The sequence below is a fragment of the Tursiops truncatus genome, chromosome 2 (assembly GCF_011762595.2).
Source record: "Tursiops truncatus isolate mTurTru1 chromosome 2, mTurTru1.mat.Y, whole genome shotgun sequence".
Lineage (NCBI taxonomy): Eukaryota > Metazoa > Chordata > Mammalia > Artiodactyla > Delphinidae > Tursiops > Tursiops truncatus.
In genome coordinates this window covers 27,192,805-27,213,600 of record NC_047035.1, presented here as the reverse complement: position 1 = coordinate 27,213,600, position 20,796 = coordinate 27,192,805, and the positions used below count along the sequence as shown (strand labels likewise).

General features: G+C 46.0%; 3 protein-coding genes across 17 annotated transcripts in view; 2 read left to right on the top strand and 1 right to left on the bottom strand.

Annotated features, from left to right (window-relative positions):
• The window catches only part of FLVCR2 (FLVCR choline and putative heme transporter 2), a 64,537-nt gene extending 58,349 nt beyond the window's left edge, over positions 1-6,188 (top strand). Inside the window, exon 10 of the mRNA XM_033850816.2 lies at positions 1,987-6,188. Coding sequence (XP_033706707.1) covers positions 1,987-2,055 — 69 coding nt within the window. The 3' untranslated portion in view covers positions 2,056-6,188. The remainder of the gene's footprint in view (positions 1-1,986) is intronic.
• ERG28 (ergosterol biosynthesis 28 homolog) lies at positions 5,632-14,135 on the bottom strand. 4 transcript variants are annotated; one of them, XM_004314965.4, is made up of 5 exons: positions 13,979-14,124; positions 11,486-11,648; positions 9,106-9,196; positions 6,499-6,617; positions 5,632-6,375 (listed from the first exon to the last, which is right to left on the bottom strand). In XM_004314965.4, exons 2-5 carry the CDS (start codon positions 11,616-11,618, stop codon positions 6,296-6,298), a joined length of 423 nt encoding a protein of 140 aa, XP_004315013.1. In that variant the 5' UTR covers positions 11,619-11,648; positions 13,979-14,124; the 3' UTR covers positions 5,632-6,295. The 4 variants fall into 4 exon arrangements, with proteins under 4 accessions (XP_004315013.1, XP_019776377.1, XP_019776379.1 ...); XM_019920820.3 differs by lacking the exons at positions 5,632-6,375; positions 6,499-6,617 and adding exons at positions 6,624-7,755; positions 8,453-8,609 and having other exon boundaries at positions 13,979-14,134; XM_019920818.3 differs by lacking the exon at positions 6,499-6,617 and having other exon boundaries at positions 13,979-14,133.
• A 92-nt stretch (positions 14,136-14,227) lies between these two features.
• Positions 14,228-20,796, top strand: part of TTLL5 (tubulin tyrosine ligase like 5) — a 305,050-nt gene continuing 298,481 nt past the window's right edge. For 10 of the 12 annotated variants that reach the window (XM_073800210.1, XM_019920740.3, XM_019920731.3 and 7 more), the window contains exons 1-2: positions 14,370-14,593; positions 15,899-16,067. In XM_073800210.1, the coding sequence (XP_073656311.1) occupies positions 15,994-16,067 (74 nt within the window). In that variant the 5' untranslated portion in view covers positions 14,370-14,593; positions 15,899-15,993. Of the gene's footprint in view, positions 14,306-14,369; positions 14,594-14,662; positions 14,788-15,898; positions 16,068-20,796 lie in introns of those variants that run through there. The other 2 variants (XM_019920700.3, XM_019920690.3) reach the window with 2 other exon arrangements.

The following is a 20,796-nucleotide window of genomic DNA, read 5'->3' as shown; positions in this document are numbered from 1 at the left end:
GGTTTGTTAATCCAGGATGGAGGTGTTGGCTCATCTGAATGGACTGTGGGAAATAGCACCGAGTAGGACCAGGAGGCCAGTCCGGTGCTGGTGCTCAGCTTTCGGTGTCCTGGATACTCACTGTGTGTCTCCGCACCTCCCTTGCATCTGGGGGAGCCTGGTGGGATGGGGGGGTGTCCAGAGTCATGCTGGGCTAATGCCCAGGGAAGCCAGGGCTGTCAGAGGGCATCCCTGCAACGGCTGTCATTTGACACCCCGAGGTGGTGGGTGTAAGTGGGACCTGCGAACTGTCACAGGGATTCACTCTCGGCTCCAGGTGAACGCAGGGCAGGCAGCGCCTCTGGCCAGAGCCGCTCTTTCTTTTTTTTGTTTTTGCATCTTTATTGGAGTGTAATTGCTTTACAATGGTGTGCTAGTTTCTGCTTTATAACAAAGTGAATCAGTTATACATATACATATGTTCCCATATCTCCTCCCTCTTGCGTCTCCCTCCCACCCTCCCTATCCCACCCCTCTAGGTGGTCACAAAGCACCGAGCTGATCTCCCTGTGCTACGCAGCTGCTTCCCACTAGCTATCTGTTTTACATTTGGTAGTGTATATATGTCCATGCCACTCTCTTTGTCCCAGCTTACCCTTCCCCTCCCCGTGTTCTCAAGTCCATTCTCTACGTCTGTGTCTTTATTCCTGTCCTGCCCCTAGGTTTTTGTTTAGGTTCCACATATATGTGTTAGCATATGGTATTTGTTTTTCTCTTTCAGAGCTGCTCTTTCTAATCAGTGAAGTGTGTCATTTTGGTAGAAAGAGCCAGAACTTCTGGCTGGGGGGTCATGACTGACCTTCATAGCAACAGTCTGCATTTGGGTTTCCATTCTTCTTCCAGTTATTAGTTCTTGGCCACAGAGGCACTAAGCCCTGTTTGATTGTGATTTCAAGGTGATGGCTCTGGAAGAGGCGGGAGTGTGTGCATGAGTGTTTCAGAGAGAGGAGACAGCCTGTGTGGCTGAAGCTGGCTGCTGGCTGCCTGAGTGAGGGCTTCTCAGGGCTGAGGCCGAGCTGGTGCCAAAACGTTAGCAGGATGGAGAACAGGAAGCTGGATCTACTGCTGTTATCTCTGCCACAGGTTGCCCTGAGAGTGTCCTTGGAGAGGGAGCGCCATTTGTCCAGCTGACGTGTCCTGGATGTGCTCCTCCAGCCTCGATGGTGGGGGCTGTGTGGGGTGGGGCCTGTGCGCGAGGCCTTGTTGGGAACTGGATGAGCCCCTGATGGAAGAAGCAAAGTGTTCCTAAAACGGCAGACAAATGCCCAAGTTGGCCGCTGGCACCTAGGGGCCTCACAGAATAATCTCCATATATAAATCCCACCCAGTTAACAAGTGTGACCCAGAAGGTCTTCTAATCCTGTGCCATCCGCCCCCAAGAAAACTGAAGACAAACTGACCCAAAGTCTCTTTTTCTATGCGGAAATTATATATACATTATTTTCAGCTGATATATGCCATTAAGCGTCCTGCCTTTATAACAGTTCTCTGCTGCAGCTGTTCCACCCACATGGTCACAGTATTCCTCATCCTGGGGCTGCCCCCGACCGGGGGTGGTCAGCAGTCCTGAGGGAGGTGCAGACCTGGCCCTTTGCACAGCCGCCTGGGAGTCCGTCCAGGTGGGCTGAGGCTGTCAGAAGGGGGAGAAGGGTGAGCAGAACTCAGTGGCACTCGCAGTGAGGTGGCCCGTGGTGGCTGCGGTGTCACAGAAAGCTGCCTTCTTGTGCTTCCTTTGATTCTGTCGTGATGGTGTGTGTGTCTGAGGAGCACACTTGTGGCCGGGCCGGAGCTTCTGTTCCTGTTCCCTTTGTTCGCTGTCAGGGGTGCTGAGTGCCTGAGACTCTGGTTTTCCCTGCGGATTACAGACTCCCTGGCAGGCAGATGCTCCGGTCTGGATGGAGTCCCTGCCTCTTCACCTCAAGGGCTGCCCACTTGTTTGCCTTGTAGAAACCCCCGGAGGAGGACGAGAGCAAAACCAGCAAAGCCCCCACTGGTGTATTGGAGGAGCACTTCTGAGAGAGAAAGGTGGTGAGACTCAGGGAACACGGACCACGCCCACCTCTTCAGCCAGCACAGCTCTCCCTCCCAGCACCGCGGGCTTCACCGGAGCAGCTTTTGGAGGGAACCAGGGGGCATCGCTGTGGCTTGGACGGCAGTGCCTCCGCCTGGAACCCACCGCAGAGCTGGTGTCGTCTGCGTGGGGGAGACTGCACTTTTCACCACGTGCCGATCGGCTCCCCGCCCCTCCCCCACCCCTCCCCCACGTAGGTCTGGGAGCTGGTGGGCAGGGGCAGAGGGAATCCTGGAGTCAGTCCTGGCCGGCTGCCTTGCCTTCCCTCCACCCCATCCCTCGGGAGAGAGCCTGCAAATTATCACGGAAAGAAAGCTTATTCCGGAGGTTAACTTTTCCTAGTGTCTTCAGACCCTCAGGAGCCCAGTTCTAAGGAGCAGCAGCTGCTCTGGACGAGGGTCATTCTTGGGCCACCAGACTGACCGCTAACGTTCTGTGGGAGAGAAAACACCATCAGGACAAACCCCTCAGGACTCTGGGACCAGGTTCTCCCGGCTCACGTTGGCGTCTGTCTCCAAACCCTCTTTCCCAAGAGCTGATCAAACCAAACATCAGTAAACTTGACAGAAACTTTGCTGTGGCTGTGAAGGAGAAGCCGGTTTCAGAGAGCTGACCTTCTCGGGATGTGAGGGTGCTTACGAATTTGGGGACTCTGGTCCCTAAACGATTTGGGAATGGAAAGGTTCTTTTCTACAAAAGATGTCCTGGCCTAGGGCCTTGTGTGTGTGTCACTGTCACCTCTGCTGCTGTCATCTGGACGCTGCCCACGTGTTCTCCAGAGGGAGGGCAAGCCCAGCCAACTGCCTGTACCTGTTAGTGAAAACCAACCTGGATACCTTCCCCCCTGCGAACTCCAAAACGCTTCTGAGAGATGAAAGGGGCAGAAGGTGGCCACTGAACGGGACTCAGGTCTGCTGGGTTAGATAAGTGCATTCCATCTCTGATGGGGACAGTATTTGCATCCCCACCTCTCCCCTCACCCCCTTCTTTAATAGCAATAATTTTTTCTCAGATGTTCTGAATTTAAAGATTCCTCTTCAACCAGCCCTAGCTGACCTCTCCTGCTTTGCCTGCTGTCTGGCTCTACTCGTGGGCTTGGGTAGTATTTCCAAAAATAAGACGTCTTGGTCATTTCTCCTGTGCGTTGAGTTCCGTGATCATGACCCCTATGCTGCCCTGGCCTCAGCACACTGGAGCAGCCTGTGTGGCAGCGGTGCTGGGGTGCTTGAGCCACTGCCCGAGGGGAGCCAAGTGTGTGTGTGTGTGTGTGTGTGTGTGTGTGTGTGTGTGTGCAGATATTCTGTACATAATAAAAGAAGTTCACACTTCTGGTGGGAGGACTGAGGTAGGGGCGGAGGGGAGGTGGAGAGTGATAGCGCCTTACTTTTTGATAAGGAGAAAGTGTTTACTCTTCAGCCCCTTAAAATGTATCAACAAAATGTTTACTGAAACCATTGATTTATTTAAAAAACATAATTAGTATTTTCTACTTGTTAATGTCAGATGTTTTAAGGCAATAAAAGATTCTCCATGTGGTCTGCCTTGTCATGTACTGGGGCAGAGATGGCTTTGGTGGTGGGAGCGGTCTGGAGGGGTGGGGGCTCGGGGTAGAGGAGGTGCTCCCGTGGCCTCCGTACCCTGGAAGGTGGTCTTCTGCTGACACAGATACTGCCATCCTAGTGGGTGACTTTTAAAAGATGAGGCTGCAGGGGTGACAGCTGGCCTTTGTGGGGGACTGCACCTCAACGTCTGACATGTGACGGGGACTGCTTTCCCTACAGCATCCAAAGGAAGACAGTTCACCTGAGTGTGCCTGCTGCCCAGAGAGCCCACTGTGGGTTCTGGCTCTGCCTCAAAGGGTGGCTGGAATGTCTGTTCTATAATCAGAGCAGTCACTCACCAGGTCGCGCTGGCCGGGATCCAGTTTTGTCATTTGCAGTTCTTCTGAATCGTCCCCCTTCCTGCCACTCTTCCCTTTGTGATTGCATTTACCTTATGTGTGTTACGTGAGTGGGCTGCAGCGATCAGTTCCCTGCACATTTCTTCTTTAGAGAGTTGCACTGTGTCTGTGGCATTCTGGCTGCGTATCTGCTAGCAGTTCTTAGGTGGAGAGACAACACTGTGATTCCACTTTAAACCACCTGGGAAGGGAGCCAAGCCTGGGCTGTTAGAGAAATCTTATACTCACAGCGTCTGCCAATACTCTGTATCATGTCTTTAGATCCTTCGGGATCTTGTCTTTATTTATCTGGAATCATGTTTCTGTGGTGCATGCCTGGAGGATCCACATACTCTTATGCTTTCATTCACTCCTTTCTTAGGTGGGCTCCCTGTGGACCTCCACTCATGTTAACGTTCTGTCAGATCATTCCTTTTCTTACTGCCTCCTACAATAGCTGGTAAGGGAAAGATGGTTCGTACACTGAGCTGTTTTTCCAGGTGGGGACGTGAGGCCTGGAATCGTAACAACCACTTTTGGCACCATAATCATCATAAAGGAAGCCAGCCTGTGGATGAAGCCAATGTAGGAGGGTAGAGCCAAAAGAATCCCAGAGAAATAGAGCTCAGTCCTGATCAAGCCATTCCTGAAGCCTGGAATCCTTTCAGTTTTGTGAGCCAATGTTACCTTTATTAGTTCAGCTAGGTTAGGGAAGATTTTCACCTAAAGAGCCTTAACTGACTGAGAATTCCCAACTGAAGTATCAACTTCAAGCTTCCTGTCAGGTGCTCACAAGCCCCCTGCCTCCCTTCCATCTCCTATCTTCCACTCCCTAACCTCACCATGCTGTAGTTACAGTGATTGTAGTCCTTCAACAAGACTAGCTGCTGCTCCCTCTGCCCTAAATGCCCACCTCACATCTTAAGACATATGATCCCTGCGATTTAAGTCTCAACTCAGATCCCAACTCCTCAGGGAGGCTTTTCCCGATGATCTAAGTTGTGCACCTCCCTCCCCTTCCTGATCACAGTACCTTGTTTTCTAGAGTTCTTATCACTGTCTGGAGTTGTTCTTTCAGGTATGGGCTTGTTGATAGTCTGTCTCTGTCTCCTTGACTACAGGGACATTGCCTGGGTCGTTCATCTGTCTTTCCCACGTGTCCGGCATGCAGGAAGTGTTCAATAAACACTTGGTTGTGTTTGGATGGCAGCAGTCTTCTCCAGTGCCTTGTCCTTGGGCCCCAGTGTTCTTCTTTTCATGATCATACGGCTGTTTCTTCTATGCTGCCTGGTTCTGCTTTCTCAAGAATCTGTTTCTTCCTTGGGAAGAAAACAAGAGAGGGTCCTGGCTGTTCAGCTGTGAACTCAGAATCTTTAAGGTGGGGGTGGAGAGGAGGAAGATTTGACTTCCCAAGAAATGAGCAAGGGACAAAAGGCAGCCAGGTTTGCCTGAGTCTTGAGTTGTCCTACCCATGGTATATTTGACCAGCAGAAAGCTGTGATTCTCCTCTGCTAGGCCTCAGACGAGGGGCAGGAGTGCTCTGGGCTTAGGGGAGGCCAAAGTACGAGGACTGATCAGAGCAGACGGTTTTTCTATTTATTACAAATCTCATTACACAAATACAGCTGACCGGAAGGTCTAAAAACAGCCCAGACTCTTCCAACCCTGATCCGCCTGTAGGCACAAGGGTAAGGAGCCATGCTCACTTGCAGGGGAGCCCTTCTTCTTAGAAGAGCCGCCTGTCCCTTGGATGGCTCAGAGTCCTGGGTCCAGCAGCAGAGAGGAGCCCCACGTGGGTCGACACCCCCTCGAAGCAGCCCTTGGTGGCAGCTGCTGTGGGTGTGCCAGCAGCTTTAAGTTTCGCAGTTCACGTGTTCCCACCATACAAGTCAAATCGTCGGGTGAAAATAAAAGGAAGACAGCAGAAGGCCGGAAGAGGGGCCCTGGAAGAGGCTGCGGGCGGGGGAAGGGCACACAGCGGGCTTCGGATGTGCCGGCGATTCCTTGATTTGGATGGAGGGACAGAGTATTCACTTTCAAATGATTCTTTAAATGGTACATACATTTAAATGGCACCGACTTGCCGTAGGCATATTTAAATATCTTAAAACGTTTTAAATTAAAGAAAAAAAAAGGAAAGGCCTAGAAGTGGAAGATGGAGCAGAAAAGAAATTTAAGAGCAAAGAGGGTGAAGGAAGAGGCTGGCAAAGGTGGAAGATGAAGTCTCGGACGTGGTGATGTTGGCCTCAGTTTCTCTTCTTCTGTCTGGATCCTGGTTCTGCTTCTAGGTACCGGAGCCCCACTAGCATTCCCAGGATTGAGAAACCTTAATACAGAGACAAGATTAGTGGCTGACATAAGCACGGCATTTTCTTACACTGCTTGTATGAGGCTCGTCCCTAGGGCTGGGACAGCTCCTGCAGGAGTTCTAGGGTCACTGGATGCTTACTTGCCACCATGAGGGGTGCCAGGACGCCAATGGTGGGAGCTGCGGTCCCATATACAAACAACTCGGAGAGGAAGTGCCCCAGGGCGAGGAGGAAGGTCCAGAGCGTGATGTGGTAGAGCCTACAGCGGAGCAGACAGAAACGGGACTGAAGGTACAGCTTGTTCAGTGCAGAGGAAAAGCAGTGATCAGACTTGAAACACACAAATCAAAACCCAGGAAATGACTAGGGCTAAAGAAAAAGGAGACTTGGTCCTGGGAAAGACCTGGCTGCTTGATCACATCAATTTATTCACATCTAGGGCAAAATTGAAGATTTCAACTGCCAAACTGAGAGGGGAATGGTCCAGGCAACCAGAGGGCCTCTGCAAGTCTTACTTAGCAAGGTGGTGAAGCCAGCAATAGCAGAGCAGAGTCTGCAGTATGGCAATCCTAGGCACTGTAGACAATTCTGGACCAATCATGCTTACGTATTCTACTTACTCAAATTGGCTTGACTCTAGTCCAAGCCCGCGTGGCAGATGTTTGGCCAGGGGCTGGTCAGCGCTCACATGATGGATGCCATAGAACGAAGGGCATGTGTGGGGAAAGGGTAGCAAGGACCTTTCTGGGGCCTTTAGATGCTCTTGCAACGTGGGGTGGATATTTTGCATCTTAACCTAGCAAGATGGTCAGATGGAGGACACAGTGACACCCTCATGGGAAGAGGACTTGTTCCTCGGCTTTGACAAGAGGTGGAGAAGAGAGGATGACCGACCACTTAGATTGCTGGTACCTTTTTTTTAACTAAGAAATTTTAAAAATTATGAAATACTTCAAATATACAAAAAAATCTGAATATTTTGACATTTTTGCTTCAGATACTTTTTTTCTAAGAAATAAAATATTCATATTTCAGTTAAAGCCTCCTGTGTATCCTTTTCCCACCCTGATCCCATTCTTCTGCCTCCTTTTCCCCAGAAGGAATATGTTAAGTTTGATTTTTATCATTCCTGTGCATGTTTTTAGACACTTAGTAAATACGTATGTATGGGAGTTGTCTTTTTTTTTTAAGTGAAAGCAGGTTTATTTAGAGATATACACATTAAATAGGCAGAATTTCTGAGAACAGACTGTCTCAGAAAGTGAGAGCAGCTGGGAGTTGCTTTTGAGTTTCCAGTTAGGTTGGGAATAGAATCAGAGTGCATATCAGAAGGTCTTGGACCAAAGTCCCGGGCTTTCAAAAAATGCTGGAAACAGAAGTCAGCATTTGCAGCTGTCCTGTGTTGAGTGAAGGGGTAATGAAAGGGTAAAGAGGTAAAGGTAAGTCTCAGCTGTCTCTCCTCATCCCCAAAGCACAGCGAGCAAAAGACATACCCCTTATACTTGACAGCAGTTCTTCATCATGGTAAAGGCCTTTAAAATGATTATTCAGCCCTTACTTCCCCCCAATCACCCTGAGAGGCAGAACAGATATACCAGTCTCATTTTATACATGAAGTGACCAAGATGCAGAGAAGATCTATAATGCACTTGCTGCTACAAAGCTAGTTACCAATAGAACTGAAACCGGAGCCTATTTTCTTGTTTTCATTCTCGGGCCCCAGGCTGTTGCCATTACACTGCACTGCTTCCAAAAATACGTGTCAATCTAGAACAAGTACACCAGTTTCAGGTTCAAAAATACGAAAAAATAAAGCTGGAGAGATCGCAGTGCTAATAGCCCTGCTTCAAATCCTACTTGAGTCAGTCTTCCTCAATTTAAATTAGTTGGGTCTCTTATATGTAGATCTACAGAATCAGCAATGAAAATCACTGCTTCCCAGGGCTACTAAGAGGAGACTTCATCAAGGCCATGTGGATGGAAGCATCTGGCATAATAAGAGGGGCTCAATAAATATCATTATCTCCTCTCTTGCCCAGATGCTGAGAGTCTCGGTAAGACAATAGTATGAAGCTGGTGTTTTGGTGGCCTCACCTGGGGACCTGAGCAAACTTTCCACCTTGACTGTGGTGATGACTGCTGTTGGGAAGAAAGCTCGAGCCCCCTCCAGTGGCCGGCACGGGTTACAACATTATCTAGACCAGAGGCTGTGATTGCTTGCAACTGTTCCACATTAGTCCATGTGAGTCCCCTGAAGAGGCAGAATACAGAGGAGTCCTGGGTTCTCTGTCACCCCCACCTCCTGACTCTGCATAAAGCATACAACCATTTAACTTGTGGGCTCATTTTTTTCATGGATTGTGATTTCTGTTCATTCCTGCCTCTCAAGGAGGAATGTAAGAATAAGGTATGTCATGGCCTCTCTAAAAAGAGCACACTACCTGTGTAAAAGAAAGTAAAAGAAAGGCTGACTCTTTAGTAAAGAAGTAGAGGGGTATGACGCAGGCTACTGGATCATGACATAACCAGTTTGCTATGTCAGTTTCAAAGAATTTTCAAACTTTAAAGACCTTCAGGCCTATTATGTTTTTTAGGCCTGGAAGGAATGGAACCTATTAACCTTTTATTATCCACATCCAAGGCTAATGTATCAAAATTAACGGGTCTCCAAGAGAGGACCACAGTGTGTATGCTTAGCACCTGATTTCCAACAGAAGGCAGCTAACGCTCTTCCCTTTCTTACGTACATCTTGTTGTGAATGTCGATGGCGCAGAGGCAGCGAATCACTGATGAGAGTAGCGTCCAGATTCCAAAGGTCCGAGCTTGGAGGCCATTCACTGTGCAGCAGAAAAAAGCAAGAGTGTTGAGAAGGGAGGGTCAGGGTTCCCTCCAAACTCTTCCTACTTCACTGAAGGGGGCAGGGAGCTAGGCCTGAACTCCCCTTGGCTGGGCACAGAGGAGGCTCTGGTGCTGCACATGGGAACTAGAAGGAATGGAAAGAGTTCCAGAATGAGAACTGGCTCGGCTCCTCTTCAAACGCCTACAGCTGGGTGGGCGAGTTCCAAGAGTAGGAGCCCAACAGACAGCCCACTTAGGCAGTAACTCCTGGTTGCAGTAGTTTACGGCTCTGCCCTGGAAGCCGCTCTGGTGTTGGCAAAGCCCAGTGAACCTGGATCCGGACAGGTTTGGGGAAACGTGGTGGAGAGTGGTTCTGTCAATACAAGATGCCTAGGAGGTCAGCAGACTTTCAAGGCTGATACAGGAGATAACTCAGCAATACTGGGCTCCATCTAGATGCCCACACTTGGTCTTTAAGAGACCCAAGTCCCTGGGTCTGCTGAATCTTATGTGAACGAAGCCCTAACCAGGCTGGTTTCCTGTGCATGTGGGAAGGCAACAAAGCACTGTTTCTTTGGCGTTTGCTGGGGCCACGCTGCTTTTGCTAGCTTCATCCTGGCACTGCTGTATTGTCCCGAGTATGCATCACAGTCCATCATAACAGTGCTTCTTGACCCTGGACGTTTATTAGCATCAATTGAAGACATTTTATAAAACTACCACGACCTGGGTACCAGAACAGTTAAATCATACACTCTGGAGGTGGGCCCAGGGCCCACCTGGTATTTTCTAAAACCTCCCTGGCCTTGGTGGTATTACTGTACCGGCATTGATCTAAGGCATCCAGTAGTGGGGAGGGGGAATACCAACACGGTGAAAGCAAAGATACATTCTTTGCTGGTCTACTGAGCAAGAGAAATTTTCAGGGACAACATTGACAACTGAGAGGTCTTTCAGGATTTTGCTTTAAGGATTTTTCAGCCTTTGGGAAACCAGACGGCAATACCAAATTCACAACCTTGAAGACCTTTAGATAGTAGTAAGGTGAGAAAAAATTCCATATACCAAACAAATATCTAACGGTTAGCCCTGGAGGGCAACATTCTTTATAAAGCATTTTGATAGCTCTTCTGATTAAAAGGCAGGAAATTCCTCTAGTGAGTGAGATACAGAAGTGGAATATCTCACCAACCCTAACTAAATTAGGCATCAGGTGAACGGGATGCTCCGGGGTCCTGCTATGATCAGAAAAGTACCAGGACAGTCCCCAGGTCATGAGGGAGGAGGCATTTTCTACCCCTGGGCTTCTCTGTGTCAACTTTAAATTCAAAGGGCTAGACCAGACATCCTTTAAACCCTGTGAACCTATACAGGGTTCCTGGAGCATCTGAGAACTGCACTGGAGGGTGAAAAGTGGAACTGTCCTGCCCACTTTTCCAGGTTCTTTACACCCATTGTATTTGAGATTTGTTCAAAGTGAGCCTTAGCCTACTTAGTTTCATTTTATACTCAGATATTACAGAAAAATGAGTTAGGTCAGAGCCTGAATCTGGGTTAGCTATAAATGTGACACAGAATTATCAGCTACTGTGAAATGGTGCTGCAGCTCAAGCCTCCCCACACATTAGTGCAACAAAGTGCAAGCTGAAGTGTGCAGACACGCTCAGCAGAGAGGCTCAGGACACTGGGAGAGGCCGCCATGCGCCCGCGGAAGTTCAATTTGGGAGACCAACTTGGAGGGATTTGGGATGTCTTCTCAGGTCTATGTCAAGGTTTGAGAAGACCTTGGATTAGTAATTCTCCATCTGCAACGTAGGGTATAAACCATGTGCGCCACGATCTGATTTCTGAAAGGGGGCTGAGCTAATATGAAAAGCTTCTTTATGGTTTTCTAGTCGGGCACCACAGAATCACCAAGGAACTGTTTCCTCACTTGCCCTTGTAATGCTTTTTGTACAGACTAGCTACCTAGGGCAGTGTAAAATGAATGAAAAGGTATTCAGAGAAGCTTGGGGGAAGAAAGGACCAAGTGCTACCCACCACATCTCTTACTCTATTGGCTGCCTAAGGCTAGATCAGGCAGCATCAGATTCACCTGGGAAGTTTTTAAAAAAGACTCCTGGGCCCCACCCAGGGGGTGAAAGGTTCAGTAAGTAGGTCTGGAGAGGGAAATGGCCACCTGTGCTTTGTTTGATTTTAGTTTTTCTAGGTTATTCTAATGTATAGCCAGACGTGGGAACCACAATTCAAGCCACTCCCACAAAGGATGGAGGTCTTTGCTTTCTTACCAAGGTCTGGCTTGCCAGTGTAGAGCTTTTCATAGAGAAAGGTGTGGTCTCGGAAGCTCTGTAGCGTGTTCCCCATGGCGATGATGGACACCATAACCAGCCAGCTTCGTAACACATTCAGGAACCGGCTCATGGCTCCCCTCAAATCTGAGAGGGCTTTTTGCTTTGGAAACAAAGGCAAAGGGCACGAGACAACAGATGGTTAGTGTACTTCAACCATAAGCTCACTCTCCTCTGTAGTTAACCTGTGTCCCACCCATGAGGGCTGTACTAAGCTTACTTGATCAATCATTTCATAAACTCCTCTCCAAGTACCTGAGGCTCATCCAATCCCAGTTACCCTTCACAGCGTTCGCACACTGCCTTTGAATATCTACCTTAAATCAAAGTGTGCTGACCTTTACCCAGAGTGAAAAACGCTAAATAATGCAGTGGGTAAAAATGACAAAACCAGTGGAAAAAATGGAGAGAAGAAAGGGAACAGGAGAAAGGGAGGTGTACAAATATCACTATAAAGAAGTAAAATGGACTTCGGTGTAAGACTTACAGAAATTGGTCTCAATATTTAGTCATACTAATAGTGGTGAGTCAACAGTATACTTTGCAATAAGGAGCACAGTGCTTATTTTTGTCTAAGGAATTTCTCCAAAAATATTAGCTTAAATCAGAACTCTCTTTCTTGGCTGGAATCAGTCCCCTGAGACCTTTACTTCTAGCCTGGCGTTTCATGTCATTCCTTTGTAATGCAAGTGGCTCAAAGGTGACTATAAATCTACTAACAGATACCTGCCTGGCTACTGGTGACAGATCCTTCCAAGCACAGAAAAGCCTTGTACATTTGAGTGGAATCTATGGTGTGAGGGCAATATTTACATCCTTAAGTTTTCTCTACTGTGGTTCTCAGGTACACCATCGTCCGTGAACTAGGAGAACAATCTAAAAATAAATAAATTGCAGTGACTTGAGAACTAGTAAGAAAATCATATGGAGAAGGAAACAGCAATGTTGGTGTTGGGTTAGCTATTACAATAGCTAACAGTTATTGACCACCTGTATATGCCATGCACTGTGCCAAGTACCTATCATATATTATCTCATTTAATCCTTAAACAAGGTGGATACACTTAATATTTCCATTTTACAGATGAGGGTTGGCACAGAGAGGTAAGTGACTGGCTTGAGGTTACACAGTAATAGATGGCAGAGCTGAGATACGAAGCATGGTCTGTTGGTCTATATGTTGCAAGACTGTCTAACTGTTTGAGAATATTTTGATGAAGTTTCCATTTTTGAGGAAGACACAGCCACTTCTGTCTTCAACTTGTCTTCAACTTGTATAGAAAATACCATCAGGTCATGTACTTTTTGTTTAAAAAACAAAACCTTAGATCAACCCTTGCTGAGCACTCAGCTTGGTTTAAGTAAAAACCATGTAGATAAAAAAAATCTTATCATGGAATTGCTTCTTGCCACCTTCGTTATGTTTTCTTGGCCCATGGTTTATCTGTTGTCAGGTTAATTTCTTGGGCCTGAAGTGGCGATAAATTATCAGGCTTCCTTTGTCACTTCAGCAGTAGATGTTTCGTTATGTTCCTACACTACCCAGCTGAAACAGATATTAAAGTCAGCAATGGCTCAAGACAGTGTGAAGCACCAAAAAACAAAGAGCCCTAGAGGAGGAAGGGTCAATGGGTGAATTGCTCAGTGAAAATGGGTCACAAAAGTGGACTCTGTCCAAGTCCAGAGAGAATGGGGTTCTACTGGAATCACAGGCAGTTACAGCATGGGCCAAGATGTGCACACTCCCCTCCCCTGCCATCCTCCTTGTTTTCTCACCCTCCTTCGGCAGGAGACTCAGGCTCTCTCAGGGTCAGAAAAGCCGCATGGATGGCCTCCCTCTTTGACAGAACTTATGCCTGTTTCACAGAAGCTCTCAGAAACCCCAGCAGATAGCTGATGAACAGAGCCTGAGCACTCTTCCGAACTGCTCTGCCAATCCTTCAGCACTATTTCCCTAAAGCTTTGGAGGGCCCCTAGAGCATCCAACACCCTGGCCCAGGCCAGCAAAGGTGTGGTGTTTAGTAGAGTTGGCAGTGAGAGGTTCCTTTCTTGGCCCTACCATTTAGTAACTGTGTGACCGTGGGCAAGTAATTTACACTTTACAGCCTAGGTTTCCTTACCTGCAAAATGGAGATTAAAAATACCTATCTCAAGGGTTATTATAAGAATTACATGAGAAAGTAAAGGTTCCTTGCACCGTGCTAGGCTCAGAGTGGCCGCTCATTCGTTCATCCATTCACTAGTTCCGAACCTATCAAGCCTTCTTCATCTTCCCAGCTCCCTCTTCTCTTGGTCTCTGGAACCTCTTTTCCCCCACAAGGTGGCCTCCCTGGTATCTTCCTTCTATCCCACATCCATTTTTCCAGACTGTCCGGATCCTCTCAATCAGATGCCACACAGACACCTACCTCTTCTCCTCCACATTCACCTTACCTAGCGATTGGACTCCCAAGAACAGCAGCAGCAGCAGCAAGAGCAAGAAGCTTCCCCAGCACAGTTCCAGCCCTGAATCCACCTGAACCACTTGTCCCCGCCTCCACTCTCAGCCCGTCTCCAGGATTGGGTCGTTTCCATCAGTCCTCGCTCTGATTGGCTGTTCTCGTTCTGCTCGAGCAGGAGATGGGGCGTGAACCCCTTCACTGCCAATCAGCGGTTGCCGCTGCCCAAGCCACACCCCCGGTACGCCACTCTTGCAGTGACCCCTCGTGTTGAGCGTGGCGGAAGAACTCCAGGTTCGAAGCCAATCTTTTTGCGGCGGAGGTAAAAAGAGCGGAAAAAAGAAGTCAAGACTTCTGCGGAAAGCAGGGCCCTGCGCCTGCGCCGCGCGGCGGTGACGACAATTGTCCGCGCCCGAAGCCGAGCGTTGTCCGCGCCGGGTGGCGGGCGCCTGCGCAGTGGCTCCGAGCGGGCGGTTGCTTTTTGGTTGTTGTAGTAACGGGGGAAGCAGCGGTCGGCGGCCGCCTTGAGCCGGGCTGGGGAAGGAGGAGGGAGGTAGGCGCCGAGCGCTGTCCCCGCCTGCCCGCCCCGAGCCATGGGCAGATGAAACAGGTAAACGCCTGCGCCAGCGCATTCCTCTACCCGAGGGAGATGCGCTCCCAAGTCTGGGCGGGCGCCATCCGCTGCACTTCTCTCTCAGAGTCCGGGAGCAGCTGCTGGCTTCCGGGCGCGCTGGGCTGAATCTCTGCGGCGGAGTCTCCCGCGTCCTTACTGTAGGGAGCATCTGAGGACCTACCTGGATTGGAGTGAGCCGGGGGTGGGACTGAGGGCCCGATCCCTTTAGGGCGAGGACGCTCCTTGGGCGAGTGCCCTTAATCTTCTTCCCATCGCCCTGTCTCTCCCTGCTCTGCTGGCAGCCTAGGACTGGTTGGCATCCCTTCCTCGCTTGGAGGTTTTGTTTGTTTTGTATTAATTTAAGGGACTTGCAACATTTGGGGAAATACTGAGAGGTCCCGTTGGGGATACTCGGAAGAACGCCTTTGAGATTGTTAGATATTGCCCATTTCGCTGAATATGTGTAAGGATCGTTATCGGAATTGGCATTTTTTGCCCTATTTACGTTCTTATCACATATATTAATGCATTGAAAAATGAGGTTTGGAAAGATGGACATTAAATGGTTATCTTTGAGTAATGGGAATATGGTCATTAAAACATTTTCATTTTCTTTACCTGTACTTTCTATTCCATCCAAAAAGACACGCAATGAACATGTACCTTTTCTCTATTAAAAATATTTTAAGTTAGAAATATGCTAATTTTAATGTCTATTTGATATTTGGATCATAGTTTGTGATTTTTAGTAAGGGCGAATAATTTTTGAGAGTGTGAAAGGACAGTTTTTTTTCCCCCAGCTATTTATGACCTTGATTCAGCAGAATATATTCATTTTTTGGTTTAGTGGTTGAATTTGTTTTAGCGGAAACATGAGAGTATTTTACCTGTGATTGGCATAGAATCTAAAGAAATGTTTGCAAGGATCTTAATACTTGCGTTTTTATTTTTAACTCACGTCAGGATTTTCTAGCAAGGAGTCTATGTTTTAGGCAATCAGCCACCTACCTCAGACTTTCTTAAGTAAGTGTATCCTTTTGTTGCACGTTAGATTTAGTATGTAAAAGAAAAACGAGAAACTGAAACTTCACAGCAGCTCTTCAAATACAGAGGGCAGACAGTATGTTTGAAAAAAAAATCTTGATTTTTGTGGCATTTGTGAAGCACTGTGAGAGAAGGTAAGCCTCTAGAGGTTTGACACTATTTAGGTAAATAATTCATTTTCATTACTTGGAAGATCATCAGCAGTAATGAACAAAAAGACAACTGCATTGTGTTTCAGGTCTTTTGGCTTTCTTGCAGGAATCTGTGCCACCCAAATTGTATGATCCAGTGAATCTGCAAGGAAAGGTCTCTGAGGCCCCCGTCTGCTGACTGCATGACAAACTCTAAAGGAAATGCCAGTCGTGATGGCCCGGGACCTGGAGGAAACAGCATCATCCTCAGAGGATGAGGAGGCGGTAAGCCAAGAGTAAGTAATAGCAAGCCTGCTTTTGACCCTTTGCGTTCAGAATGGAAAATAGTTCTCTTTTACTCAAATCCTCTTTTACCCAATATCCTTCCTTTGGTGTTGTCTGACTCTGGTTTTAGTTTTCATACATGGTCTAATTCAAGATCTTATTATTGAGTGACCATCAGCTCTCTGAAATGAGATAAGGCTCTGTTTCTGGGTTCATGAGTGAACATCAGCTCTAGACGTTGCAGGTAGTAGCTCTTAGTCAACTCTTGATAAGAGCTCCTAACAGGAGATTTTGAAATTTTTAGATATTGAAGAAAAGTAGGTCTCTCAATTCTGTGACATTGGGTATTTTCTCAAAAGCCTTTAGGATGATAGAATGGTGATAATAAGAAGTTATTTGAGGGCTTCCCTAGTGGTGTAGTGATTAAGAATCTACCTGCCAAGGCAGGGGACATGGGTTCGAGCCCTGGTCCGGGAAGATCCCACATGCTGCGGAGTGGCTAAGTCCATGCGCCACAACTGCTGAGCCTGCGCTCTGGAGCCCGCGAGCCACAACTACTGAGCCCACGTGCTGCAACTACTGAAGCCCACGCGCCTAGAGCCCGTGCTCCACAACAAGAGAAGCCACCGCATAAGAAGCCCACGCACCGCAACAAAGAGTAGCCCCCACTCGCCGCGGAAGCCTGCACGCAGCAATGAAGATCCAACACAGGCAAAAATAAATAAATAAATAAATTTAAAAAAAAAGAAGTTATTTGAGTAAGTGTGGAGCAGGACATTAGAATTCTGTAGCCTGTGCTGAGTCTGTTGAGACACATGGCTTTCCTGAGTTCTTTTAGATAAGAGTCAAGTTTCTTCATTGCTGGATTCTCATAATAATATAAATGAATGATAGTGATAAGTGTAGCTGTTATAGGTGACGGTAAGAGCTTTAACTGCTGTATCTCATTTAATCTAAAGATGTTATTATTCCCACTTTATTAAGTTCAGCCCCACAAATATCAAAGAACTTCCTCAGGGATGCACAGAGAGTGATAAATTGAGATTCAGACCTAGCTTTCCTGGATTTTGAAGCACTTAGATGTTTTGCCTCCTTTAACATTAATTATTACTTGCACAGAGAATAAAGAGAGAATCTGGCTTAAAGGTAACATTAATTTTTAAGATTCTCTATATAAGTCCACTAGGATCCATGTGCTATGTAACCTGAAAAGTGGGGATGATATCTCCCAGGCTGTTTTTTTTCTTTCTTTTTACAATTTATTTATTTAATTTATTTATTTTTGGCTGTGTTGGGTCTTCATTGCTGCACGTGGGCTTTCTCTAGTTGCGGCGAGCTGGGGGCTACCCTTCATTGCAATGCGCGGCTTCTTACTGTAGTGGCTTCTCTTGTTGTGGAGCATGGGCTCTAGGCGCACAGGCTTCAGTATTTGTAGCACGCAGGCTCAGTAGTTGTGTCTCGCGGGCTCTAGAGCACAACCTCAGTAGTTGTGGCGCACGGGCTTAGTTGCTCCACGGCATGTGGAATCTTCCTGGAACAGGGATCGAGCCCATGTCCCCCGCATTGGCAGGAGGATTCTTAACCACTGCGCCGCCAGGGAAGCCCCTCGCAGGCTGTTTTTGGGGGTATAGTTAGGATCAAATAGAATAATGTGTATGAAATTACTTTTACATGATAATGTGCCATACAAATGTTAAGGCATTATTTTTATTGGATTTTATATTGAATTTAAAGTGTATTTCTTATTATAAAGTAGAAGATTACATTATTTAATGTAATTTGAAAAAAAATTATTGAAGCATTAGTAAAGCTTTGGGGAAAGGCTTCTCATCACTATTAGATCATAGAAAATAATAGAGATTTGATATATTTGGGTCATTCTCATTCAGGATAATTAAATGGATAATTCTCTCTTGTCACTTTGCCTTCTTGTGACTTTTTGTTTTCTGTGTGCTGCCTCTTACCCACTTCACAAAAATTTTAACTTCTGCTTCAAACATCAGTCTTTCTGATTCAAGATCTTTTACTTCATGACTGTCTCTTTTATTAGTGGTCTTATAGGTTGGGCCCAACAAGTATTAGGTTGAACTGTATGAAATTGCTATTTTGGTAGGTCAAAAACAGTCAAATATTGAGAATTGTAGGTGGTTCAACCTAATATTTTAGTAAGCACTCAATAAATGCTTGCTGACTGAGTGACTAACTTATTGAGTAAATAAATGGAGGCTTCCTGCTTTAGATCACCTTAGGTCTTTTAAGTGCTTAAAATACATTTCATTACAAAGAATACCAATTGCATTGAGGTGCAGTTATCAGGATTTTTTAAAAAACCAAACTTGTGGTATAATAATATGTACGTTTTTATTAATACATTAAATAACAAGATCATTCATTTAAAACATGAGAAAGTTAGATTTTATTTTCTAAAGACAGGAACATGAAGACTGTTTTTGCTTAGTTTGCATAAGACCATCATACTTGGGTGGTCTTTGATTAACAATTAAAAGTGGGAAATACCAAGAAACATCATAGATGTCTGGATCACCACTGTGGAATGTCACCATTTGGTAGCTGAATGATTGCTTGAGAGTGGAGAGTTGCCAAATTGTTGTCCATCCTCATCACACCAGATGAGACGACTGTAATCACAGGTGATCTAGTGGCAGTTTTAATAACTACCATAACTTATAAGCAGTGATAAATGTCAGTGATATTTTGAGATGTCTGCAACAACTGTAATTTGGTATAATAAAATCTGTAATTTCAGATAGAGTCAAAAACACAGGTAATACTATTATTATTGTGTTTGGTGCCTGTATTCGTAATTGAGAAACATTAAATTTCTAGTAGAAGTTAGTGAAAATATAGGTGTCATTCCACCTTCCCCCCGCCCTCCCCATCCAAATTCACAGACCTTATGGCTCCTCTTCCTTTTAAACTCCTACTGTTGAGTTTTGATTGTTAATGTTCCATCAGCTCATGTCTATCAGATACTTGTTTTATACATTAGGAATCTTAAGTCAATCTTGTTCACACCTGGAACAACATGCTTACATTTTTAAAGTTTTGGAAGTTACAGGGTCTTAAATCATCTATGGATGTTGACTTGATCCAAAGATATATATCCATGGATATCTGCTAGATCTGCTCAGAATCCTAGGCTGTATTAAAGTATTGATGCCGTGCAGTCCTGGACATTAGAGCTAGAAACTGTCCAGGCATCCTTGTTTTGCATGGCATTATTTCAAATAGTAAATGTAAAGGGCCTCTTTTTCTGTATTTTGTTTGGGGTTCCCAAATATAAATTTATATAGAGATGTGGAAACGTTAATTTGATGTAAGGTTTCTTTAGGAATTAAAAAAAAATTTAATTCTGATTGTAAAAGCTGGCTTTAGATCAGTTACAAAGATCATCAACAAATGATTATGTAGTGAGTGCTACAGTTCAGTGAAAAAATACATCACTGTGGGCTGGAGGAGCTAAGGAAGGCTCCAAGGAGGTGGTGAGGTGAGCTGGGCTTTAGAGAGTGGGATTAAATGAACAGAGAGAAGTGGGGAAGGCATTTCCAGCAGGGACACTGGTATGAATGAGGCACCGAGGCTTTGAGTTATGTAGGCTGGATCCCAGGAGTGAATAATATCTATTCCACATGAAATTGCTTCTTAAAAACCAAAACGTTCTTAGGCTTTCAGTAAAGTAAACCATAAAACTGGTCTACTTTGGTTATTAGTCATCCAAGTTTTTTGTTCTTTTATGTCTGTAAAAGCATAATTTCTTAAAATGTACCAGTTTCTGGTGTAAATGAAAATGTAAAGTCCCAATTTTCAGCTTCCTAATCATTTTGAATCTTTTTCCTTTAGTACCACCTGGTGGGAGCATGCTTTTAATGACAATGCAACGTCTGCCTTAAGTGTGTTTGGGTCGACCTTACTGAACTAATGATTTGTCTGCTACCTCTTTTCTCTTTTCAGAGGTTGTAAGTGAAAAGATTCTGTGTCAGGGATTTGGCTTTCTGTAGACATTACGGTTAAGGGCTTGGCTCTTCTCAGCTGTGTATGTTTATTGTGTTCCTGACTCTTGTCAGGCATTTTTACCTTTTATCCGTAATCCATTGTTTGTAAGTGCTAAGGCACAGTGGTGCCAGTTTGCAGCTAGAGATGGATTGACAAGGAGCTTTCGATAGTTTCCAGGGTTTCTGTCTAAGACTTGATAGTTTAGGCTGCCTAATTTTTCCTCTGTCCTCCGACTTAGAAATATAGTGAAAAAAATTCAAGTTGGAAGAGAGCATAGGAATCATCTGGCCCTATACCCACATTTTACAGGCGTTTTAAGATTAAAAAGCAAGCAAACCACACACAAAAAATCCCTTCTTGCACCCTATAAACACCAATTTCTCACAAAAGGGCGCTGTCACCCAAGCCAAATTGCAAGAAAAATAAGCATCCACATTCCACTTCTAGAAACCAGGAAGTGAACTAGGTATGGTTTCTCTGCTTTCCTCAACAAAGCTCTTGGCAGCTCACCCCGAGTCTAAAGGCTGCCTCACCTCTAAGATTGGTAGCCTGGCAGCCTGTGCATTCAAAGCATGGATCTGTTTAAACCTGTATTGGGAGAGTCTAACTTGGCCCTGAGGTTTGTGGTATGGCCTTTGTTAAGGAGTGTGGTCATGTGAGTTTTTGAGAGCAGCCTGAATCTTGGCTAAATGGATCTTATTCCATAAAAGGAATTGATTAATTTCA

Coding starts and splice junctions, on each gene's coding strand:
- ERG28 (XM_019920809.3), bottom strand. CDS start 11,618: ATGAGCCGGTTCCTGAATGTGTTACGAAGCTGGCTGGTTATGGTGTCC. Junction 9,197..11,485: donor CACTGGCAAGCCAGACCTTG/GTAAGAAAGCAA, acceptor TCTGCTGCACAG/TGAATGGCCTCCAAGCTCGG. Junction 7,756..9,105: donor ATCGACATTCACAACAAGAT/GTACGTAAGAAA, acceptor CACTCAACACAG/GACAGCTGCAAATGCTGACT.